General features: G+C 41.2%; 1 protein-coding gene across 1 annotated transcript in view; it reads left to right on the forward strand.

Annotated features, from left to right (window-relative positions):
* Positions 1-2,366: 2,366 nt before the first annotated feature.
* Positions 2,367-23,365, forward strand: part of LOC114793095 (oocyte zinc finger protein XlCOF6-like) — a 29,845-nt gene continuing 8,846 nt past the window's right edge. The window contains exons 1-2 of the mRNA XM_028984783.1: positions 2,367-2,480; positions 22,555-22,723. Coding sequence (XP_028840616.1) covers positions 22,564-22,723 — 160 coding nt within the window. The 5' untranslated portion in view covers positions 2,367-2,480; positions 22,555-22,563. The remainder of the gene's footprint in view (positions 2,481-22,554; positions 22,724-23,365) is intronic.

A 23,365-nucleotide genomic window follows, 5' to 3' on the forward strand; every position in this document is an offset into this window, starting at 1 on the left:
CAGACCCGTAATCAGAAGCGCCAAGGTGCCACTGAGGTGCCACTGAGCAAACCCCCCGGGCGCCTGTCCTGGCTGCCCACTGCTCACTCAGGGTGATGGGTTAAATGCAGAAGACACATTTCACCGTGTCAACGTGTGCTGTGTATCACTTGACTTTATATGTTATCATAAGACAGAATAAGTACATTTTCTGCTTTATTTGCATTCGCATGAAATGATTTGTTGGACACTTTTGGATAGAAGCAACTGTACATGTCATTTCCGTGTGGACGGAGTCTTGGGCCGGCGGGACATCCTCTCTCGCGCTATTTCTGCCTTGCGTCTCTGCTGTGTCTCTGCCTTGTGTCTCTGCTGAAAATGTCGCTTCCAACACCTCATGGTGAGAGATGGAAAATGAACTTCAACAACGATGTCGCTCTGATTTCCACACCTCAAAGAGGACGTGTTGAATATGACGCGTTTATCTCATTTAAGGTCCTAGATCCAAAGCCACATTATAAGTATGAAGATCGAAGACTGCAAACCAACAACGGCAGATTTCTAGCATCATATTTTCGTACATCGGGCTCGATTAAATAACCAATGGCGATGAATTAAACATTCACAGCCACACCCCCGGAGCTGTAAGACGCATCATCGACTGTAAAATTCTGCTCTTAACATTCAAACACAACTGCACCATAAGTGCCGAAGCTGGAGGGATCTTCAGATGGACAAACATCATCAAACTGGAAATACGCCGTGGACCAGGACACGGGACTCGGTGGAACCTATACTCTCCACTGTACAGTAATGTTGGACTTTCCCCTTAAAATGCATGAGCAGATGTTTATTATGCTGGAATGAGAATTTTGCTCTATTCCTGCTTTCGGTTCTGATGGTTTCATTCCTTTTCCTGACGGTTGGACCATTTCTGCTTTTGCGGAGCCCACTTTGGTATGTGGAACATGTTGGTTCTTGTATAGATCTTCTATCTCTTCTCATTAATTACCAGTCGTGTTAGAACAAGCCCAGCAGATTAACCAGAACAATCACAGAGAAGATGACTGTCTGAAAATGCAGGTGTTGGGAAAACCAGATCCTTGATCTGTCTGTTGCTACCGCGTGAAGAATCTCCATCCCTAACAGGCCTTTAACCGACACCGTGGAGCCTGCAGATTGACTTGGTTCGTGGGTTTACTTAAACCTGGAGGTATAAATTCGACCCGGTGTAGATTTATAATACTAGCATGCTAACGTCAAAAATGCTAACAGGACATGACCATGATGGACCATATTAAATTTGGTGACTTTTGGAGCATGTTGAAAAATTTGAATGCTAGAAAAAATAATAATAATAATAAAAAGAAATAGAAGACAAGATTTTGCCATTTCGAGCCAAAACAATTAGAAACCTAGTTACATATAGTTTGAATAAATAAAATTGCGATGATGCCCAAATGCCACCCAAAATAGGTATTCTTCTTGCTGGTTCAAATCCCGTTCCGCCAAGGTGTCACTGATTTGTCCCCACACACTGCTCCCTGGGCGCCTGTCATGGCTGTTCACTGCTCACCCAGGGGGATGCTTAAATACAGAGGACACATTTTGTTGTGTCACCATGTGCTGTGCTGTAGTGTTTCACAATGACAATCACTTCAAATTACACAATCTCATGACCATAGGTGAGCTGTACAAGGAAAGCTGAAAAACATCTTCTATGTCTTAACACTCTCCAGGTCAAATCTGAGGTATCACCTCAGGTGGAACAATTTATCCAAATATAAAATGTCATTTCCTGTTACCAGTAGGTGGTGCTTGGAGTATTTCAGGAAACTTCACACATATTAAGGACCACACCCTTATCATCACTTCCTGTTACATGGCGAATCACCGTAATTCACCACAATGCAATGGGTGAGCTGTACAATGAAAGATCCGATCCATGAGTTTCCAATTCAACGGCCGAGGATTATAATTGTGTGATAGTTAAAAAATAATAGTAATAATAATAATAATAATAATAATAATAATAGTCTTATGATCAGGTGTGCGCTATATGTCCACATCATTGTTATCTTTATCTTATTAACAATTAATTTCAAAATAAAATTTTGGAATTGAATCCATAAACATTTACAAATATGAAAATTGATTTATTAAACTGAAAGTGCCCACCAGGATCATATTCTGTGTGTAGAATATTTTCATTGAATCTGTTCTAAAATACATGAGTTACCTCACTGAGATCTCCAGAAAGAGACATCGTTGCAGACAGAGTGAGATTCTTGTTAAAAAAAAAAAAAAGAAAAAAAAGAAATCAGTTTTAAATTGCTCAGCAAAGAGACCAGGACTACAAATCCCAGAAGCCTCAGTGTTCTGATGACGTCACATCCGGGCATCCAACCGACCAGCTCGACTGGGACGGAGGACCGCGTCGGTTCAATTTTCTTTGTGAGCTTCTGTGGACATTTGGACCCCGGTGAAGGAGACGTTTGACGGTAAGATCCGCAGAACCGCAATTGTTGTTGAGAGCGGAGTAGCTTCAACGTTGCAGAGTAGCAAACGTTTCTGTTGTCTGCAGCGAATTAGCTTAGCATCGCGCTAGCAGAGAAGGAAGGTGTTAGTTTTTCGTCGTTCCAACACTTATAAACTAGAGAGAAGATGGCGGATTGAGCACACGTTAGTTTTAGTGCGCTGGTGTCACGTTCCTCTAGTTCATATTATTTGTTTTTTTCACCCTTGCACGGTTAGTTTTGTTTTATATTAGATATGTATAAGACACAAAAACAAGAGAAGGTCCAGTCTCCTAAAGAAGATAGGAAGAAAGAGAAAACGAAAGTTGTAAAGGACCACGACTAAAATGACCTCTAGATGAGCTCACGCTCATAAAATAACAAGACAAGACACAACGATGGAAGATCTACTGGAAGACATTCAAGCGCTACATCAGAGATTTGACTCCCAAGATGAGAAGATGGCGGACATGAACACAAAGTTGGATCAAAACACGGTAAATATCAGCAACCTTACCAGAGCTCTAGAATTGAATGCGGCTGAAGTGAAAGATTTTAAGGAGAAGGTGGCTGCTGTGGAGTCAGAGATGTCCATTTTGCGCAAGGAAGTTTCTAAACTCCAAGAGGATGCAAGGGAACTGGATCGATATAAACGCCGATGGAACCTGAGGATCAGAGGGATGAAGGAGGCGATGGGGGAAAACGTTCGGCAGGACGTGATTCAACTCCTGGGGAAGGTGGCTCCAGAATGGGCTGAGAAAATGGATGACTGTGTTGATACGGTACATCGGCTGGGCAGGAAGGAGGAAAACTGAACCCGTCAGGTTATTGTACAGTCTACCAAACGGCAGTACAGAGATGGCATATGGAAGATGACTAAAAACGTCTCTGTGGCCCCAGATACTTCAAGCGAGGAAGGCAGGAGACCGGGCGTACTACCGCGGCCTGTTTGGATACATAAATGGCCGTCGCATTTATGAGAAGAACTAAAGATAGAAAGGTATTATATTACAGATATCGCAAAATGAGGACATTACGGGTGTAATTTGTTGTTTAGAAACTGGAGGAACGTGCACCCTATTCATTTCTACTTAGTAAGAAGACAGCTTTTTTTTAAAAGTTTTGTTAAATGTTGAAGGATATTTAATCATAATGTGCAATGTTTTTGGGTACGCAAATTCGAATGAAAATAAGTTATTGTCAAAATTGACAGATGTTATTTCTGAACTTAAGGACACTTACAACTCAAACGTTATTGTGGTAGCTCGTGATTATAACCTGGCACTAGATGAATGTTTGGATAGATGTCCTTCTAGACGTCATAGGGAGAGTTTGAATCCTGTTTTATTCGAATTTATTAACTCCAATAATCTAATAGATGTATGGAGAGATAAAAATCCTGATACACGTCAGTTCGCATGGATCAAGCCAAATGGTCTCATAAAATCAAGGATAGATTTATGGTTAACCACTCCAGATGTAATCAGATATGTTTCATATGTCTCCATCTCTTCTGCCCCTTTTGACGGATCACTGTGTAATTTTGCTTAAATTAAACCCAGTTAATGGGAACAAATTAAAAAAAGATTATTGGAAGTTTAATGCAGATTTATTAAAGGATGAGAGTTATGTCAAAATAATCAAAGAAATGATACACAAAATGACCAAGCTATAGGAAGCTTTTGCAACAGATGGGAATACTTCAAATTTAAGGTCTGTGAATTTTCAGTGACATTTAGCAAACAGAAATGCAGACAACAAAGAGAATGTGAGGCTCGTTTGGTGCAGAATATAAATAATTTATGTAGAAAGTCTCAAATGTCGGAAGCTGATAGATGTGAATTTATAACACTTCAGTATCAATTAGATGTTATTTATCAAAAGAGGGCACACGGTGCATCCATTAGATCTCGAGCTAAATGGATAGAAGAAGGTGAAAAAAAATACATCGTTTTTCAGTAATTTAGAAAAAAGAAGACAAGAGAGAAAAAACATAAATTCATTAATTATAGATGATAAGTGTTAGAGTTGTACGCCGTTCCAACACTTATAAACCAGAGAAGAATGACACGAAGAAGTTGAGTTCTTTTACTTGCAAGGAGAGCGATCAGAGACGACCAATACAGCAGCCTCCAAAAAGCTCTGCCGTCTCTTCCGCTTCCTCTCTTTTTATTCAATAATAGGGCGGTACATTCATCACAGGATCACACCAAATAAGCTTATAATTTGCATGTAGGGTTGTCTCTTTAGTAGACACTCCATCGCCAAGGTCTTCTTGTTTTTCTTGCTTCTCCGCGGCTGCAGGCCTCCTCTTATCTGGTCGCGGTCATTCTGTTCTGCAAACAGCCTTTAGCCCACCAGTTTCTGGAGAGACTAATGATTCAATGTAGTGCGCATAGTAAAAGGATTAATATAGTTTAATGCATGCTAGATATATATATATGTCAAAAGGATTAATAGAGTTTAATACATGTGGGATATATATGTCAAAAAGGTAGTAAAGGTTAGTAGCATGATAACTTATATACATTTTCCAACATTTCCCCCCTGTTTATCATGAAACAAACCTTGTTCTAATTTTTTTTTTCTTAATAATAACAACAATAATAATAGAATAAAGAACAATAAAAAAATAGGACTTTTTTTTTTTTTTTTCTTAATAATAATAATAATAGAAAAAATCGTGAATAAAGAACAATAAAAAAATAGGACTTTTTTTTTTTTTTTTTTTTTTTTTTTTTTTTTCTTAATAATAACAACAATAATAAAAATAATAAAGAACAATAAAAACAATAGGACTTTTTTTTTTTTTTTTCTTAATAATAACATCAATAATAAAAATAATAGAAAAATCGTGTATATCACACAGAGTGACAATGCCGTTCTGGACCACATAGGGACTGTAGTACGGTGCTGAGAACAGGCCACAGGACGCACAGAATCGAAACCACAATGCAACCAACCAAGCATTCAAGAGAACAAAAACGTGGTGTCTCTGTTCAGGAGAGGACAGAATAAACGCTACCCTGCCGATTCAAAACGCTGCTTTTTTTTTTTTTTTTTTTTTTTTTTTTTCTCTGAATCAGCAGATTCAAGTTTGCTGAGCGATCCATATTCTACCATCCTATCACCATAAGTCACCATATTTCTGAACGTCGTTTCCAGCCTTATGCAAACAGCACCTTGCCTGATGAATACAGGAAGTTCAGAATTAAAACAACAAAAAGTCTGATAAATTCAGGAAATACAGAATTAAAACATCAAAAAATACATTTAAAACATAATGAGTCAAGCATATGTCCCCCAATATTTCCCCCCCTGTTTATCATGTATTGAACTTTTTTTTTTTTTTTTTTTTTTCTATAGTACTTCCCTAATAACTTCTTCCGGTAGGATTTTCGACTATTAGTTCATAAACCGAGCAATACATTTACACTCAAAGGGATGTCGCTTCAATTCTCGAAGATAGATTCTTGGAACAGTTGGCTCAACTGTAAGTCACTGGGCTCCATGGACATCTCAAAGCCCTCATCGTGGATTTTATTTTCCAAGAGCGGGTATAACTGTGTGGGATCAACCTCCCTGGGTGATAAGGCCGTAGTGATGAGACGGTTCACAAGACCGCGCAGACAAGGAATACAACAACATCCACACAAGGTCAGAATTGCTGCAAATACAGCCATAGAAGTTAAAACGGATTGAACTAGGGCTTTGTATTTCCCGAATACATTCATCCAGGAATCCCACATCGTAGTTTCCACCCCTGAATGCTCCTTCATCTTCCGGTTGAGGGTGCGCAGGCCGTCAATGGCCAATGTCAGACTGCCTCCTGCAGCTGTGTTGTTTGGTATGAACGAGCAGCATTGCTCTCCAAACACGGCGCAAAACCCCATTTTTCTCAGCCAAGAGCATATCAAGCGCTATTCTGTTCTGAAAAGCCATTAGGGAAGTGGCGGATAATTGCCCATGCACGGCCTCAAAACCGTCTTGTGTCCAATTTCCTAATTTCTGAACATTGTAATGGATGTAGTTGATCCTGTCTACGTTCTTATTAATCGTACACCACCAACACAAGGTTGATTCGAATCCCGCTGCTATTTGATTTGCTATTTTATTTTCGTCAGGCACCCCCCTGGGAACCCCAATTGCATCTATGTAAGTTGGATCTGTTAGCTTCTCCCAGGGCGGGGTTGACCGCTTCGTCTGGTGCCAGTCTGCAGGCACCAGGCTGTCTATTTTGAATAATAGGTTACTTATTGTTGTTGGATATATGGACACTGGTAATAAAAGGGTTACTAAGACACACAACCCGGTGGTGTTTGTGGGCAATCGATCAAACAACCTGATCCCAAACTTGATCCCAACTTCTGCAACGACAATCTGGTTGAGTTATAACCGCTGGTTTTACCTGTAATAATGGTCATGGCCCCATAAAAAGCACGCAATCTTGTTGAGTGACATTAGCTGCTTGCTCCACTTAAAGAAGCCAATTGTTGTTTTTACCACATCAAGCATGTATCAATTATGTTTTTTTTTTTTCATAAAAAATTTGTAAATAATAAAAAATTAAATTAACAGTTGTCGATAAGGTAACATCCAAATTGCATCAAAAACCCGCGTAGAAACACATCCTCAGTCATGCTGAAAATCCAAGACTGCTACAGCAGTAACATCCAACATCCGTTACGCACCCGATTCGTCTTTACACAAAAATTTGCACCTCCCAAAAATAAATAAAAAAAGAATGCATGAAAAATCAGCTAAAGGACATAGTGAAGGAGAACAGAGGTGATACGGTCACAATTTTGGAGGCCTAATGTGGGTGGGGAGTCTGTTTAAAGCTAAGAGGGCCTGCTCTGCATCAGGGTTCCACAGCACCTGAGAAGACATCGATTTATAATGAGTGAGGGCAGTTAAAGGCTTGCTGAACCTTGGAAGAAATACTCAATGGTAGGAACAAAAGGCAATAAATAACAACAACTGTTTTACAGTAATGGATGTGAGGAGTTTGGATGACAGGTCCTTGTCATCTTCCACTAATAATGTGACCCAGAAACAGAAATGTAACAGCAAAAATGCAACTGAAATCCAAACCAAAACTGAGACAATAACCCTATTGCTGTAAATAACAATAATAATAATTATTCTCTAAATGCTCTCGGTCTGGGTTCAAGGAAACAAAAAGTGCACAGCGCAAGTTATAACCAGAATAATGTAGTCATCCCAATGCTACCATTTAAATAAAAAACAATACAGCATCATATCGGTCATTGGCTGGGGCAACACAATGAAATGAAATAAAATCCACAGTACAATATAAATGTGAAGCCTTTTTTTTTTTTTTTTTTTTTTTTTTTTTTCCAGTCTTCCACTGTGCTTCTTTTACATGGCTGCACTAGAATCAACAATGAGAAAAGAAAAAATTCACTTGTCAGAGGGATGCGTATCAGTGTGTTATGTCTTCGTATTCAGCGTGAGTGTCAGTGTAGGTCAGTGTAGGTGTGATGGACCTTATTCAAAGACACAGTAACAGAGGCAAACAGTGCAGCCGTTGGGAAATCTCCCTTCTTAAATAAAATAAAACAACACAAAACCCAGAAAAAAATAACCCAAAGTGTACATACAACAGTACAATATTCATTTAAAATTGCACAGTTTAGATGTAATGTATATATTTTCCCCAGCTTTTCACAAACTTAATTTTAAAACTCTCAGAAAGAAAAGAAAACAAACAAACAAGATACACAAAATGTAAATTCAAAATATTTCCCATATTCCCTTTAAATCTGAATAAGGTGGAGACCCGTTGTAAATCGCTGTGCTGCTGCCCAGACGGTAAAATCTATTGCTAAGAGTTCCAAAACAAAACGAGAGAGAGAGATAGATAGGCCCCACACACACACACACACACATACCAGAGAGATAAGGTCTGCCAATGCGTGTAGACGCACATACCCACACACACACACACACACCCACACACAGAGGCTGGAGTGTCTCATCAGAACTCCTGTCCTGCACTTGTATTTTCCTGTAGATGTAACCATTCCCCTATTCCGCCAGTACTGAGCAAATGTATATTGGCTATCAGTATATATAGTAACATCTTTCCCTTTCATTAATTTACAAGCCTCAGTTAGAGCAATTATTTTGGCTGCTTGCGCTGAAAAAGTTGATGGTAAGTTGTCAGCTTTAATCACTGCTGTCACCATGGCGTAGCCCGTTTATGTTTTTCCCAAATAATTTTTCTTTGAAGAGCCATCGATGAATATTACCTCACCCTGAGGCAAGGTTGGTCACTTAAATCTAATCTAGATTTAGCTGTGTGTTCGTGTTATTCTCCGTCATCGGGTAAAGTTAACAATGTGGCTGGGTTAAATGTGGTGCATCGTTCGATAGTGAGATGTGGCTGTGACAGCAACGTGGCCATGCAGGAGAGGTGCCTTGCAGGTGATAAAAAGATCATATTGGTTTGCAGTAGTAAAGCAGCCACTGCATGTGGGACCTTAAGGGTCAATGGGTGGAATAAAACTATTCCGGCACTTGCTTCTACTGCCATCGACGCCGCTATCACCGCCCTCACACGGTGTGGTAATGCGCGGGCTACATTATCTAATTTGGATGAAAAATAAGCTATCGGTCTCAGGTTGTCTCCATGTTGTCGGCCTAGGACAGAAGTCATATATTTGTCTTTGCAGTCCACCATTTGTATAAACGGTTTACTATAATTTAGCAAGGCTAGAGCTAAATTGGAGGTCAGCGCCTGTTTAATATCACAAAAAGCTTTTTCTGCTTCTGACGTCCAATTTAGCGGTGATGTCATTTTCAGGTCTTCAGTGTAAATTAAAGCCGTGAGTGGGGAAGTAATCTCAGCGTAATTTGGTACCCAACTTCTACAATAATTAGTTAATCCTAAGAATGACATCATTTGTTTTTTATTAATTGGTTTTGGCGCCTGTAGGACCGCTGTTTTCCGTTCTTCTAGAATAGTTCTGCCGCCTGCACTGAGGTGGTGACCCAGGTATTTGACTTGTGGATTCCACAATTGCAATTTGTTTTTACTAACTTTGTGCCCCTCTATAGCTAGGTGATTTAAGAGGGCCACAGTGTCAATTTTACATGCTTCCAGACTCGGAGAAGCCACTAATATATCATCAACGTAAAGTAGAATCTGACTTCCCCCCGGTGGTTGAAATTTGGACATGCTGGCATGCATGGCTTGGGAATATATAGTAGGGCTTTCGCAATAGCCCTGGGGAAGCCTAGTATAGGTGTATCGTTTCCCCTTAAATGTAAAGGCGAACCAAAATTGGCTGTCTGGGTCTATGGGAATGGAGAAAAAGGCATTGCTAATGTCGACCACAGTAAATATTCGCGCATCTGGTCTTTAGTAATGTGTGTGGGTCAGGCACACACGGAGCTCGCTGTACTACTGCAGCATTTACTGCCTGCAGATCCTGCACCATTCTCCATCCCACCGAGGGAGCTTGCTTTTTTACCGGGAATATAGGTGTATTGCAGGGGGAATAATCTCTCTCTATAATAACCCCTGCTTGCTGTAAGTCACGTATCACTGGTGTGCCTTCTAGTGTGTCAGGATTAAGCGGATATTGTCTTATGCAAGGCCGATATTCTGTTTTGGGTCTGACTTGTACCGGCAAAATTCCTTTTATCAGTCCTACATCAGACGGTCCTTGTGACCACAATGATTGAGGGATTTGTGCTAGTTCTGATTCATCTTCTTCAGTGAGCAGAAAATGTCACTGGTTTCTGGAGTACTCCAGTCTTGGTCTGTATTGTCCAATACAGCCATTTCCAAATTATGCTCTAATTTGTCCCACATGTCTGCCCAAATCCGTTGCGCTGTCACCTTCTTGAACTATGGTGCCCAACGACTTCCAACTCCTCTCTCTGTTTTTATACTGTGAGATGTGCGGTGGATACCAACCCGGAGCATTGCTAGGTAAAGCGACCCCCGCCACCACGTTACCTTGCCCGTCCGAGTAAACATAAAGAATGACTATGGTTGTTGTGAGTCGTGACAATTTCTTTTCGTATATTGGATCAGGCCAAGGAGAGTTTTTATACCACATGGTGACATGTAGTTCGTCAGAGGGCATGAGCTCCACACCTTTTACGGAGTGGAGACGAGTGCCAAACCTAATTTAAGTAAGCCGTCTCTTCCCAGCAAATTAACAGGGCATTCTGGGATAAAAAGGATGGACACGTTTTACATGATGTTCCTTTGGGGTCTCTCACCCAAACTGGTTTAGAAGCAGTGACTATTGTTGTACCCCCATTTGCTGATCTCCCTACTACTCCCTACTAATTCTTCTCCTCCAGTCATGCCATGTTATCTCCCGGCCCTGCTAGACAGTCTCTGGCTATGTGCCCAGCCTTCCCACAGGACCAGCAGCCTGCTCTCCATTGGCCCTGTGTGTTCCACCCTCGTCCTTGGACACCCCCTCTTCTTCTTCCCCTGCGTCCTCCCTGTCTCTCTCTATCTCTGCCTACATGGTAAAATGTGTCTGTATCCCGCATAGTGTTTTCCCAAAAGGTGTCAATTTTTTTATAGGTTTGTCTTTTCCTTTTAGTTCTTATCAGTTTGTCTATGTGCATGGTGTGGATATGCCATATCCCATATCCAGATACAGGGGAGGAGCTGCAGGCACAGAGGGAAGCGCTGGTGGCTGCACTAGCGGCCCCCATTGCCCCCTCCTCCTCTACTCCTTCCTCGTCAGCCCTACGCACCCCTTCCCTCTGACTTCCCCTACTTCCAGTTTCTTCATGGTCTTCTTTGCGGAGAAACAGAATAGTTTTCTCCACTTCCATCACTTTAACTGCCTGATCCTCTCTCTCCCTTTCCTCCTCACGTGCTGCATTCTCTCTAGCCTGTCTTATCTTCCTCTCCCCTTCTTCTCTCTTTCCTGCTATCTTTATCCACTGTATTAAAGCCTCAACCCCTTCTCGCTTCATTTGCTTCTCCTTATTTTTACATGTATGTTTTATGACTCCTTGTAACTCAATTAGGCTTTTTAATCTCAGTTGTCCATCAAACCCGTATTTTGTTATCCATTTATTTAACGGCTTGACGTAGGCTTTGTTAATCTGCTCTACATACCTCCAGTCTTTACATTTTAGTTCTTCTTTCGGTTCTGGTTTACTGGATCCCTTACCCATTTTGACCTAAATTTTGACCAGTGTGTTGTACCTGGGGTATCCTAAAACACTGGTATTTGTTCACAGGACAGCGTATCAAAATTCCTCTCGTGGTGTATTTCACTTCTACCTCAAATCATTTGGGGTGGAAATACCTTGCCTCTGCGTCCACGAGGGGTCGCTGTTTCCTTCCCTGTGAGGTTTTGTATGGAGTGTCCGTCTAGTGACTTTCACCCCCACTCATCCACACACTCACACCCGCGCGCACTCTCATACACCTGTATGAGTTTTAAATCACTTATTTTACTATTGAACGTTCCTTTTCACTGACAGAGGAGTCCGTTCTCCCCGCGGATTTTAACCCTTTACGGGAGGGGTCCGCCCCCCCACGGAATTTAACTGTCTTTGTTACCTGCCAGAGTCTAGAATACCCAGGGTTTGTTTCCTTTAAGTAACCTCTTGTTACTCTTGTTACCTCTTGTAACCTCTTGTTACCTCTTGTAACCTCTTGTTACCATTCATTCCATTTCTTTTAAACAGAAGTCAACTTACCCCCGTGCCTTCTCTCACTCGTAAGATTCCGTCAACCTCCAGATCCCAACTGACGGTCGGCCTCCCAGTCCCCAAAGGGGTCTGTCTCTGACCCCTACTAAGGAGTCAGCCTTGGCCAAGGATTTCCTGGTATCCGTCCCGTCCGCTGGAATCCTTTGGTGTCTTGGAATCCGGCTCGAAGGACCAATAAAATGTTAGAGTTGTACGCCGTTCCAACACTTATAAACCAGAGAAGAATGACACGAAGAAGTTGAGTTCTTTTACTTGCAAGGAGAGCGATCAGAGACGACCAATACAGCAGCCTCCAAAAAGCTCTGCCGTCTCTTCCGCTTCCTCTCTTTTTATTCAATAATAGGGCGGTACATTCATCACAGGATCACACCAAATAAGCTTATAATTTGCATGTAGGGTTGTCTCTTTAGTAGACACTCCATCGCCAAGGTCTTCTTGTTTTTCTTGCTTCTCCGCGGCTGCAGGCCTCCTCTTATCTGGTCGCGGTCATTCTGTTCTGCAAACAGCCTTTAGCCCACCAGTTTCTGGAGAGACTAATGATTCAATGTAGTGCGCATAGTAAAAGGATTAATATAGTTTAATGCATGCTAGATATATATATATGTCAAAAGGATTAATAGAGTTTAATACATGTGGGATATATATGTCAAAAAGGTAGTAAAGGTTAGTAGCATGATAACTTATATACATTTTCCAACAATAAGGAAGTTACTGATCAGAAAGTTATTTCAGAGGAAATTTACAGATTTTACTCAACCTTGTATTCATCTGCATACAACCCTGTAAAGTCAAAATTATTTGTAGAAGAAATAAAAAAACATATTCCAAAAATAGATGCAACCTTTAAAGAAAATTGTGATGCTGATCTCAGGCTAGAAGAATTGGACAGGGCAATTAAAAAACCTGCTATTTGAAAAGCACCCGGCCAAGATGGTTTAACCACAATATTCTACAAACTTTTTTGGGAAGATCTGAAATGTTTTTCCTTAGAAACAATTAATGATATGTTATTGGTCAACTCTTTAACGTCTACAATGAAACAGGGACTTATTACACTCATCCCAAAACCAGCAAAAGATAAAAAATACATTGAGAATCTACGTCCAATTACATTATTAAATACTGATTTATAAAATATTTACATATGTGATCGCTGACAGGTTGAAAGATGATTTATCCCAGATTATATGTGATACACAGTCCGCTTTTCTTAAACAGAGATCTATTCATAACAATCTGAGGTTAGTTCTAGATTTGCTATGGACTATGGACTATGGTAGAAGATGATGGAGTAATTTTTTTTTTGGATTTCTATAAAGCCTTCGACAGCGTTGAGCACCCATTCATTATAAAAACATTGGAATACTTTGGCTTTGGAAAAAAATTTATAAAAGTGATTCAGATTCTTTACACAGATATTACCAGCTCAGTATCTTTATGCTCTGGATCATCTAAACGTTTTGAAATAACAAGAGGAATCCGCCAAGGTAAATCTAAATATTCAGTAATTATTCCAAAAGAATCATCTATGACTATAAATGGATGTGAATTTATAGACAGAAAATGTAATAACAAATTAATAAGAAACAATCTAACTTCAATATTGTTTCCAGTCACCTTAAGAAGAAAACATTTGTTTAAAGATTATGATGTTATCACTTTCAAGAAAATTAGAACTAAATACTTCTCTTTTCCAATACCACAGAAAGCTAAAGAAATCCATTTTAAAATTATGTATGACATCTATCCCTGTAATGATCTTCTGCAAAAGAAATTAGGTATAAATGACAATTCCTGTGTTTTCTGTAACTCTAATATTGATACATTAGAACACCTCTTTTTTTGTTTGCAATGCCACACATATTTTTTGGAATGATTTTCAAAATTGGATAATGTGTAAAAAATCTATTCCACCTTTGAGCTTTGAGAAAATAAGGGTTGGTCTGATAGGAGATGAAGAATCAGAATACTGTAATAATAACTTAATTCCTATGGCCAAATTTTTTATTCACAAGTCTCGATTTCTAAAAATCACTAGTGCTGCACGATTAATCTAATCTAATCGCAATCGTAATCGCAATGTCAGTCTGTGCGATTACATGAACGGCAAAAGCTGCGATTTAAATGATTAGTACATGGATTGGATCGGCAACATATCCGATCCATTCTCTCATTCTCTCAAAGTTTGCGAGTCTCACTTCAGTCGGATGTGACGTATTTGGTCACATGACTTTCGATTCGGAGACATATGGTTAGACGGCACATGACGCGCTGCATCGTACGTCAACGTCGCCGCCATATTGCGATAGGCTCTGCTGTGGAGTGAAGCATATACATGTCTATGGAGAGAAGTGCATAAAAATGCCTCACTCTTGTGCTGCTTGGGGCTGTACAAACCGCTGTATGCTCCAAACCAGGGATTACATTTCATAGGTAAGCCTGGACAATTGTTTTTAATATATTTGGCCATTATAAAATCCCCGTTTTATAAGTCTTAACCTTAGCTAAGATAGGCTAAGCTAGCGAAGCTATGCATTCCTGTGTTCAAGTCAGCCTCCAAACAACGTTTTGGCTAAACGTAGGCATTAACTATTTAGACTGTTCTTAGCTGTTTAGTTAACTTTTATCAAACTTTGAAGGTTTCCTAAAGAAATTCACCTCAGTTTACAAATCTTAACCTTAGCTAAGCTAGCAAAGCTATGCATCCCTGAGTTAAAGTCAGCCTCCAAACAACGTTTTGGTTAAACGTAAGAACTATAATACGGGAATTTATAATGGCCAAATATAATCAAAACAGTTGCTTAGCCTTACCAGGGTTTGTCGTTCGACAGTAATGTAAAAGAGTTTTTTGTGATTTATTTAATTTTGTAGAATATTGTATTTTGAAAGCACTGAGCATTTCAGGTTGTTATAAGTAGTTTGTATGTTTATCATATCGCAATCGCATATCGCAATATTGATCTCAATAATCGCAATATGTCTTTTTCCCCAAATCATGCAGCCTTAAAAATCACCCGCGTTTTTCAAAATGTTTGCAAATGAAATAAATTTATTCAAGGAAGTGCTAAGTCACTGTAAAAATACTAAAGCCCAACTATTATACCAGTATATAGACAACTTAATATAAGAACTGGAAGTCCTCTTGTAAGCAACAACTATCAGTGTTTTTGTTTTCTGTTTTTCATATTCCTTAATATGTGAAATGTGTCTTGTATTTTGTAACACTAAATAAAAGGTTAATTTTGAAAAAAAAATAAAAAAACTTATAAACTAGAGAAGAAAGACACAAAGCAGTTGTGTTCTTTTTACTTGCAAGGAGAGCGATCAGAGACGCGCATTACATCATACCTCCAACAGCTCTTAGTTCTCAGTCGCTTCCTCTCTTTATTTAGTACAGGGCGATACATTTACCATAGGATCACACCATATAAGCTAATAATTAATGTCTGCACGTAGGCTTGTTTCTTGGTAGATGCTCCATCACAAGGTCAAGCTCGCTGGCTTCTTGCTTCTCAGCAGCTGCAGGCCTCTTATCAAGTCGCGGTCATTCTGCAAAACACCCTTTGACCCACCAGTTTCTCATCCAATAGATTAATGATTAATATAGTTTGTGTATTCCAAAGATTAATGCAGTTTAATACATGTGAGATATATATGTCAAAAAGGCAATTGCATGATAACTTATATACATTTTCCAACGGCGGAGAGGAGGGCCAGAGCATTAAGGGGACTTTAAAATTCACAAAGAATATAGAGAAGTTCTGCGTGTAGAAGTTCCAGCTGCGGTCTCCATCATGCCAGACTGTACCATGTAAACAGAAGGGTACAAGATATCTCAACTTCACTGTGTACTTTCTGTAAAACCGCAGCATGTGTTCATATACTGATGTGGGTGTGTGTGTTCTGCTCGGCAGCAGGGTGAAAAATAACAGCGTTCATTGTTGCCACATAACATGAAGCCGGAAGATTTGTATGAAATGAAACGCTTCAGTAAATCAATTCGATTCGACAGTCACGTGGCAGTCAGTACAGGAAACAGGGTTCTCTTTCCTGTTGTCTGGTTCATCAGTACAGGAAACGGGGTTCTACTCCCTGTTGTCTGGTTCGTCAGTACAGGAAACGGGGTTCTACTCCCTGTTGTCTGGTTCATCAGTACAGGAAACAGGGTTCTACTTCCTGTTGTCTGGTTCATCAGGACGGGAAACGGCATTCTACTCCCTGTTGTCTGGTTCATTGGTATAGGAAACAAAGTTCTACTTCCTGTCTCATCACTGGGGTCTGCCAGTAGTCTGGGTGCTTGATTCCGTGTCTCGGAGGAAAACAAACAGAAGCAGCGGCAGACGGTTGCACTGTACGACCGATACTGAAATATGTGGTATATTGGTGCTACAGTGGCCCGGTACCCTAACTAGGACAGCCTAACTAGGGTGAATTTAACTTTGTCTGTGTTTGTGTCTAACAGGGGGACTGATAAACTGGACTTTTTATAATTGACACTGCGTCAAAGTGAAGTGAAATGAGGGTCTAGGATTTTAACAAAAAGCCTGAGAAAACAGATTTTCTGATTGGATTTAAACACTGAGACTGTGTCTGAGTTCCTTTATAGGTCAAAAGTAGGATTTTGTAGTCAATCCTAAATTTGATGGGTAACCAGTGCAGTGATTGTAAGACTGGGGTGATGTGGTCAAAAGTACAGGAATTTCATCAGTACAGGAAACAGGGTTCTACTTCCTTTTGTCTGGTTCGTCAGTACAAGAAACAGGGTTCTACTGTCACGTTGCCTTGTGGCTACCCGATTTAGACCGGTGTTCTATTAATACATCCTACTTATCGAAAAGTCCTACCAAAGGCTACTACGCATGTGCACGCCCATAAACACATGCTGCCATCACACGGTTTTCAAAGTTTGGTTGGAGTAGTTAAAGGAAAAGACGGTTAGTACAGCACCAAATACTTGTTTCTTATCAGAACAAACCTGTGGTTAAAGAGTCATAATTAATATCAATTACAAAAATTGTTCGAGGAAAATTCTTTGCCTCAAGGCTTCGTTTTAATTCGTCACCAAAGTCCAGCTATTATCGTATCACGGCCGCGGAGCTATGCGGCACCGGTATCATTGTTCTACACGGACTGTTTTAACCGACGCACATTTCAAAGATTTAAGGAGGCGCGATTTATTGGCAGAAAATTAAGATACCGGTGTGCGTAAAAGGCATAAAATGTCTGAAGTGTGGGACCATTTTACGCTGCGTGGACAATGTAGTGCGGGGTATACACTGTAAAACGGACCCGGCTTACCATAATAGTACTTTGTCAATACTACAGCGGACTCGATCATATTTTTATGATTGCTAACTAACATTAGCGCTTCTTAGAACGTACATGATTTGTAATTATTTGTGTTATCATGCCTCGTCACTATCGACTCGTAATGCATGAGATCTCACTCATGTAAGTAATTCCTCCCTCCCTCCCACGTGCCAAACACACACACACACACACACACTCATAGGTTACATCTCAAAACACGGCTTCCCCATACATTTACATTTACATTTAGAGCATTTATCAGACGCCCTTATCCAGAGCGACTTACAATCAGTAGTTACAGGGACAGTCCCCCTGGAGCAACTCGGGGTTAAGTGTCTTGCTCAGGGACACAATGGTAGTAAGTGGGATTTGAACCCGGGTCTTCTGGTTCACAGGCGAGTGTGTTACCCACTAGGCTACTACCACCCCATACATTAGGTAGTAATAATAAATGCAACAGACGGACAAATCTACATTCATTAGCATATAGATTTACTTTTGGGCGAGTTTATAGCATTTGTTGTACATCACAGCGGCGCAGGCTTGCACATGCATTGCACACATATGCATTAAGACAAATTCTCTCTCTCTATTTTGCACAAAGACAACTATTCCACCTACCTACCTCATCTGGATACAACTGGAAACTGAACTGTATTGTTTAAGGTGGATTATTAGTAATACTTGAATTGTTTATTTATACAGGGTGGGCCATTTATATGGATAACACCTTAATGGGAATATTGGTGATATTAACGTCCTGTTTGTGGCACATTAGTATATGTGAGAGGGCAAACTTTTCAAGATGGGTAGTGACCATAGTGGCCATTTTGAAGTCAGTCATCTTGAATCCAACTTTTGTTTTTTCAATAGGAAGAGGGTCATGTGACGTAACTTTATTCTTTCATTAGTTATGTTTCTGAACATTGTAAAATGTTCAATGTCACCAACCATTCCCATCTTATTAAGGTGTATCCATATAAGTCAAGTCAAGTAAACTTTATTGTCATCTCTTCTATATATTGTGCAAATATACAGAGAGACGAGAAAACGTGGCTCCAGTTTACACAGTGCAACATAAAAGTAGACAACAAAAACAGAAAACAGATGCGTCACATGGAATACAATATATAAATAAATAAGATACAGAATATACAATTTAGCTAAAAATGAAGTGTTAAAAAGTGTCCAGTGATATATACATGTTTAGACTGTGCAAATAAACAACAGTAATGATAGTACAGTTATTGGTTTCAGTGCAAAAAGAAGAGGTAGTCCATATAGCAGCGTGTGCATATTTGCAGCAATGAGGTATAAAGTGCAGAGGTGCAACAGAGTTAGTCCACAGTGCAAATGTGTGGGGGGAAGTATGAGTGCAGGTAGTGTGTTCAGGAGCCTGATGGCTTGTGGGAAGAAGCTATCACGCATCCTGGAGGATCGAGACCTAATGCTGCGGTAGCGTCTTCCGGATGGGAGGAGTGTAAAAAGTCCATGTGATGGATGTGAGGGGTCAAGCACGATGCAGGAGGCTCTTCTGATGCAGCGCTTGTAGAAGATGTCCTGCAGCGGCGGAAGAGTCGCTCCGATGATGTTACCAGCTGCTTTGATGATCCTTTGAAGCTGTCTGATATCAGCAACAGTACTGTTACTGAACCAGGCGGAGATGCAGCTGGTCAGGACACTCTCTATGGTGCCCCTGTAAAACACGGTGAGGGTGGGTGGGGGCAGGTTGGCTCGCTTCAGCCGTCTCAGAAAGTGGAGACGCTGCTGGGCCTTTTTGGTAATGGATGTGATGTTGGTGGTCCAGGTGAGATTGTCTGAGATGTGGACTCCCAGGAACTTGGTGTCTTTTACAGTCTCAACCGTGGAGGCTGAGTGGGGTGTGTGTGGGGCGAGTTCTCCTGAAGTCGACGATCATTTCCTTTGTTTTGTCCACAATTCAGCGACAGGTTGTTCTCACTGCACCAGGCGGCCATCTCTGTAAGCCAACTCATCGTTGTTACTGATGAGCCCCACCACGATCGTGTCGTCAGCGAATTTGATGATGGTAGTAGCCTGGTGGGTAACACACTCGCCTATGAACCAGAAGACCCGGGTTCAAATCCCGCTTACTACCATTGTGTCCCTGAGCAAGACACTTAACCCTAAAATTGCTCCAGGGGGGACTGTCCCTGTAACTACTGATTGTAAGTCGCTCTGGATAAGGGCGTCTGATAAATGCTGTAAATGTAAAATGATGTGATTCGAGCTGTGCAGGGCGGTGCAGTCGTGAGTCAGGAGTGTGAACAGTAGTGGACTGAGAACTTAGCCCTGAGGGGCTCCGGTACTCAGCTTGATGGTGCTGGAAACGTTCTCGCCGATTCGGACGGACTGAGGTCTCTCTGACAGGAAGTCCAGTATCCAATTACAGAGTGAGGTACTCAGTCCCAGCTCGCTCAGTTTCACACACAGTCTCCGGGGGATGATGGTGTTGAATGCTGAACTAAAGTCTATGAACAGCAATCTAACATAAGAGTCTTTATTGTCCAAGTGTGAGAGGGAAAGGTGAAGTGCAGTGGACATCGCGTCCTCAGTTGACCTGTTTGTGCGATAAGCAAACTGCAGAGGGTCCAGTGAGTGAGGGAGGTTGCTTTTCACCTGTGCCATGACAAGTCTCTTAAAGCATTTCATGGTGATGGGGGTCAGAGCGATGGGCCGGTAGTCATTCAGGCAGGAATCTGAAGATTTCTTCGGCACTGGGATGATGGTGGTGGACGATCATCTGGCTCAGCGAAGTGTTGAAGATGTCTGTGAACACCTCGGCTAGCTGATCAGCATGACCAGGAATGTTGTCTGGACCTGCAGCTTTTCGTGGGTCAACCTTGGCGAGGGTTCTCCTCACATCGGCTGCAGGCAGGGTGATGGGAGGCATGGCTTTCGTCGTGTGCGTGTTGTTCAGTGTATCGAACCGTGCGTAGAACTTGTTCAGCTCCTCGGGGAGTGTGGCATCCCCGGTACAGCTGCTTGGTGCTGGCTTGTATTGAGTGACAGCCTGGATGCACGCACCTGTGGTGTGAACCAGGGCTTCTCGTTGGCTCTGGTGGTGATGTTCTTTAGGACTGTAACATCCTCTATGCATTTGGAGATGTAACAAGTCACAGATTCCGCAAACTCGTCCAGGTTAACGCAGGCGTTGTACATCGCCGCCTCTCTAAAAATATTCCAGTCCGTGCACTCAAAACAGTCCTGGAGTGCTGAGACGGCTCCACTGGGCCAGGCTCTGATGGTCTTCCTGGCAGGTCTTGTGCGTTTCAGCAGTGTTGAGTATGCAGGCAGCAACATCACTGTGGCATGGTCTGAGGAACCGATGTGTGGGCGCACTGCTGCTTTGTAGGCACCACGCACGTTGGTGTAGACTTTATCCAGGCAGTTCTCCCCTCTGGTAGCAAAGTCCATATGTTGATGGAATTTGGGGAAAACTGACTTCAAGTTCGCGTGGTTAAAATTGCCGGCAATGATGAGAAATCCGTCCACGTGCGTGGTCTGGAGCTTGCTGATAGCCTCGTACAGTTCAGCTAGCGCCAGGTTAGCATTAGCGCTAGGCGGCAGGTACACGGCTACGATTAGCACCACGGAGAATTCTCTCGGCAGGTAAAACGGGCGGCACTTTATGATGAGAAACTCTACCTGTGGTGAGCAGTGTCGACTCACTTCAGCAGAGTTCGTGCACCAGAGTTGGTTGATGTAGACGCGCAAACCGCCTCCGCGGCTCTTACCGGACAAAGAGGCTTCTCTGTCTGCCCGATAGCATGCTAGCCCGCTTAGCTGGATAGCCGAGTCCACAATGTCCGCGTTCAGCCACGTTTCCGTAAAGATAAAAACGCAGCAGTTCTTTATCTCACGCTGGCTTGATTGCTGGAGCCACAGATAGTCCATTTTGTTGTCCAGTGAGCGAACGTTGGAGAGCAGGACAGCTGGAAGTGCCGGTGGAGCCGGGTTAGCTTTTAGCCTCGCGCTCAACCCAGCACGCTTGCCCCGCTTCTGTTTCCGGAAACAACGCTTTCGCCTCGTTGCCTCGGCCTGGCTCCGTAGCGTCTCCGACAGCACACTTGCCGGAGGAATTGTGCATTTTCTTCCGATTTCGAGCAAAGTATGTCTGTTGTAAGTGATACGCATCGTATTTGATCACAAACAAAATGAAAAAACGGAGAGGAATCAGTATAAAAACACCGAATTCCCTGGAGCGCTTTAGCCGCTGCCTGCTCGTGGCGCCGCCGGAAAATCTAATATAAATGGCCCACCCTGTATTTTCTTTTTACTATTTTGTACCTTTATACTTTTTTTCTCTATATTTTCAGATGGGCTATAGCAGGGGGTTTACCCCTTTTTCTTTTTTTAAATTAAAATAAAACAAAGGACAAATAGGCTAACCTAGTTTTCATAGTTTTTTTTTCATGTTCATCATGATTTTTTCACAGAAAGATTGATTAAATTATTAGTTCTGGAGCCAGTAACCCAAAGGTTTTAAGCTTTGATTTAATAAAAGTATTGAGTTTGAATAAAAAACTTTTGTGAGGAATAACATTTTAAGAGTATTTTCTTTAAAACGCGAAAGTATGATTTACGCGATTAATTGATGAAGAAAAAAAACGACAGAATACTCTTCCAAAAATATTCGATAGTTGCAGCCCTAGTGGCATTATTGCACATGCGCAAATCAAATTGGGTTACCTGTCCAAATCAGGTAGTTCCTGTTGATTTGTTGTAAAGTATTTTATAGCTTTTAGCTTCTCCTGTTTTTGACATTTAAGGTTTGATTATTGTCATGTGTTCAGAATTAAAATGAGCTGGTAAATAACAATTCAGAATGGTTTCTGCTGCCTTTCACTTTTAGTGCTCACACTGTGTCTATATTTGTTGAGCCTTTTCGAACTCTGACCCACAATCGTATTTAAATATGAAAAGTCGGAGTAAATTACGTCCAACTTCCAACCACCCTAATTGTTGCTGTTGGTGAATAAGTGAAACGTCTCCCGCTTTGTCCCAGGTTCCCAGGATGGATCCCAGTCTGTCTCTGTCGTCCACTGAGACCAGGACTGTGGTCCAGAACAACACACACGTTCCACTGAAGATGTTATCAGTTGTTCTTACACGACTGGACCACGGTAAAACTCTGGAACCAACAGGAAGTGACGAGAAGAACATCTCCAACTCTGGTGAGTGATTAACATGTGGCCCTGTCACCATAGTTGAAGTTGACTTTATTGTCATTTCAGCTTTATTGACATCACATAGTGAAACCAAATAAAGTTTCTCCGGAACATTTGAACAATTAAACAAAGTTACGTACTGACATAAAGTGCACATGTGTGACACAGACAAACTGGGCCACGTCAAGTCCAAACAGGTAGTGCAAGATTAGTATTTAACTAAAACATGTAGACAACAACGAGACAGTCAGCGCTAAACTACTGAAATGAGTAATAAACGTGCAAAAAATAGTGCAAATATTGCTGTGCAAAATGGAACGGTGCATTAATAGATAATATTATTCAATATAAAATAAGATGGTCCATTACTAGTTATTATTAAATTTACATTGTCACAGCAGGAAGTGGACAGTACAAGATAAGACAAAAGCACAGACACTGTCAACTGTATAATATATAAGTTCACTGTACAAATAAGCAAATAAATAGTCCTAGAATAGAAAAAATAAAACAGTGAATGTGAGTTGTAAAAGTATATACAAGATATATTTGTAAGATTTTACATATGTACAGAGTGGGTAGATATACACATATTGCATTTAAGAGAAGTGGAGAATATGTACTAGATGTGTGTGTTTGTGTAGTCAG

Source organism: Denticeps clupeoides, chromosome 1 (genome assembly GCF_900700375.1).
Source record: "Denticeps clupeoides chromosome 1, fDenClu1.1, whole genome shotgun sequence".
In the NCBI taxonomy this organism is placed as follows: domain Eukaryota; kingdom Metazoa; phylum Chordata; class Actinopteri; order Clupeiformes; family Denticipitidae; genus Denticeps; species Denticeps clupeoides.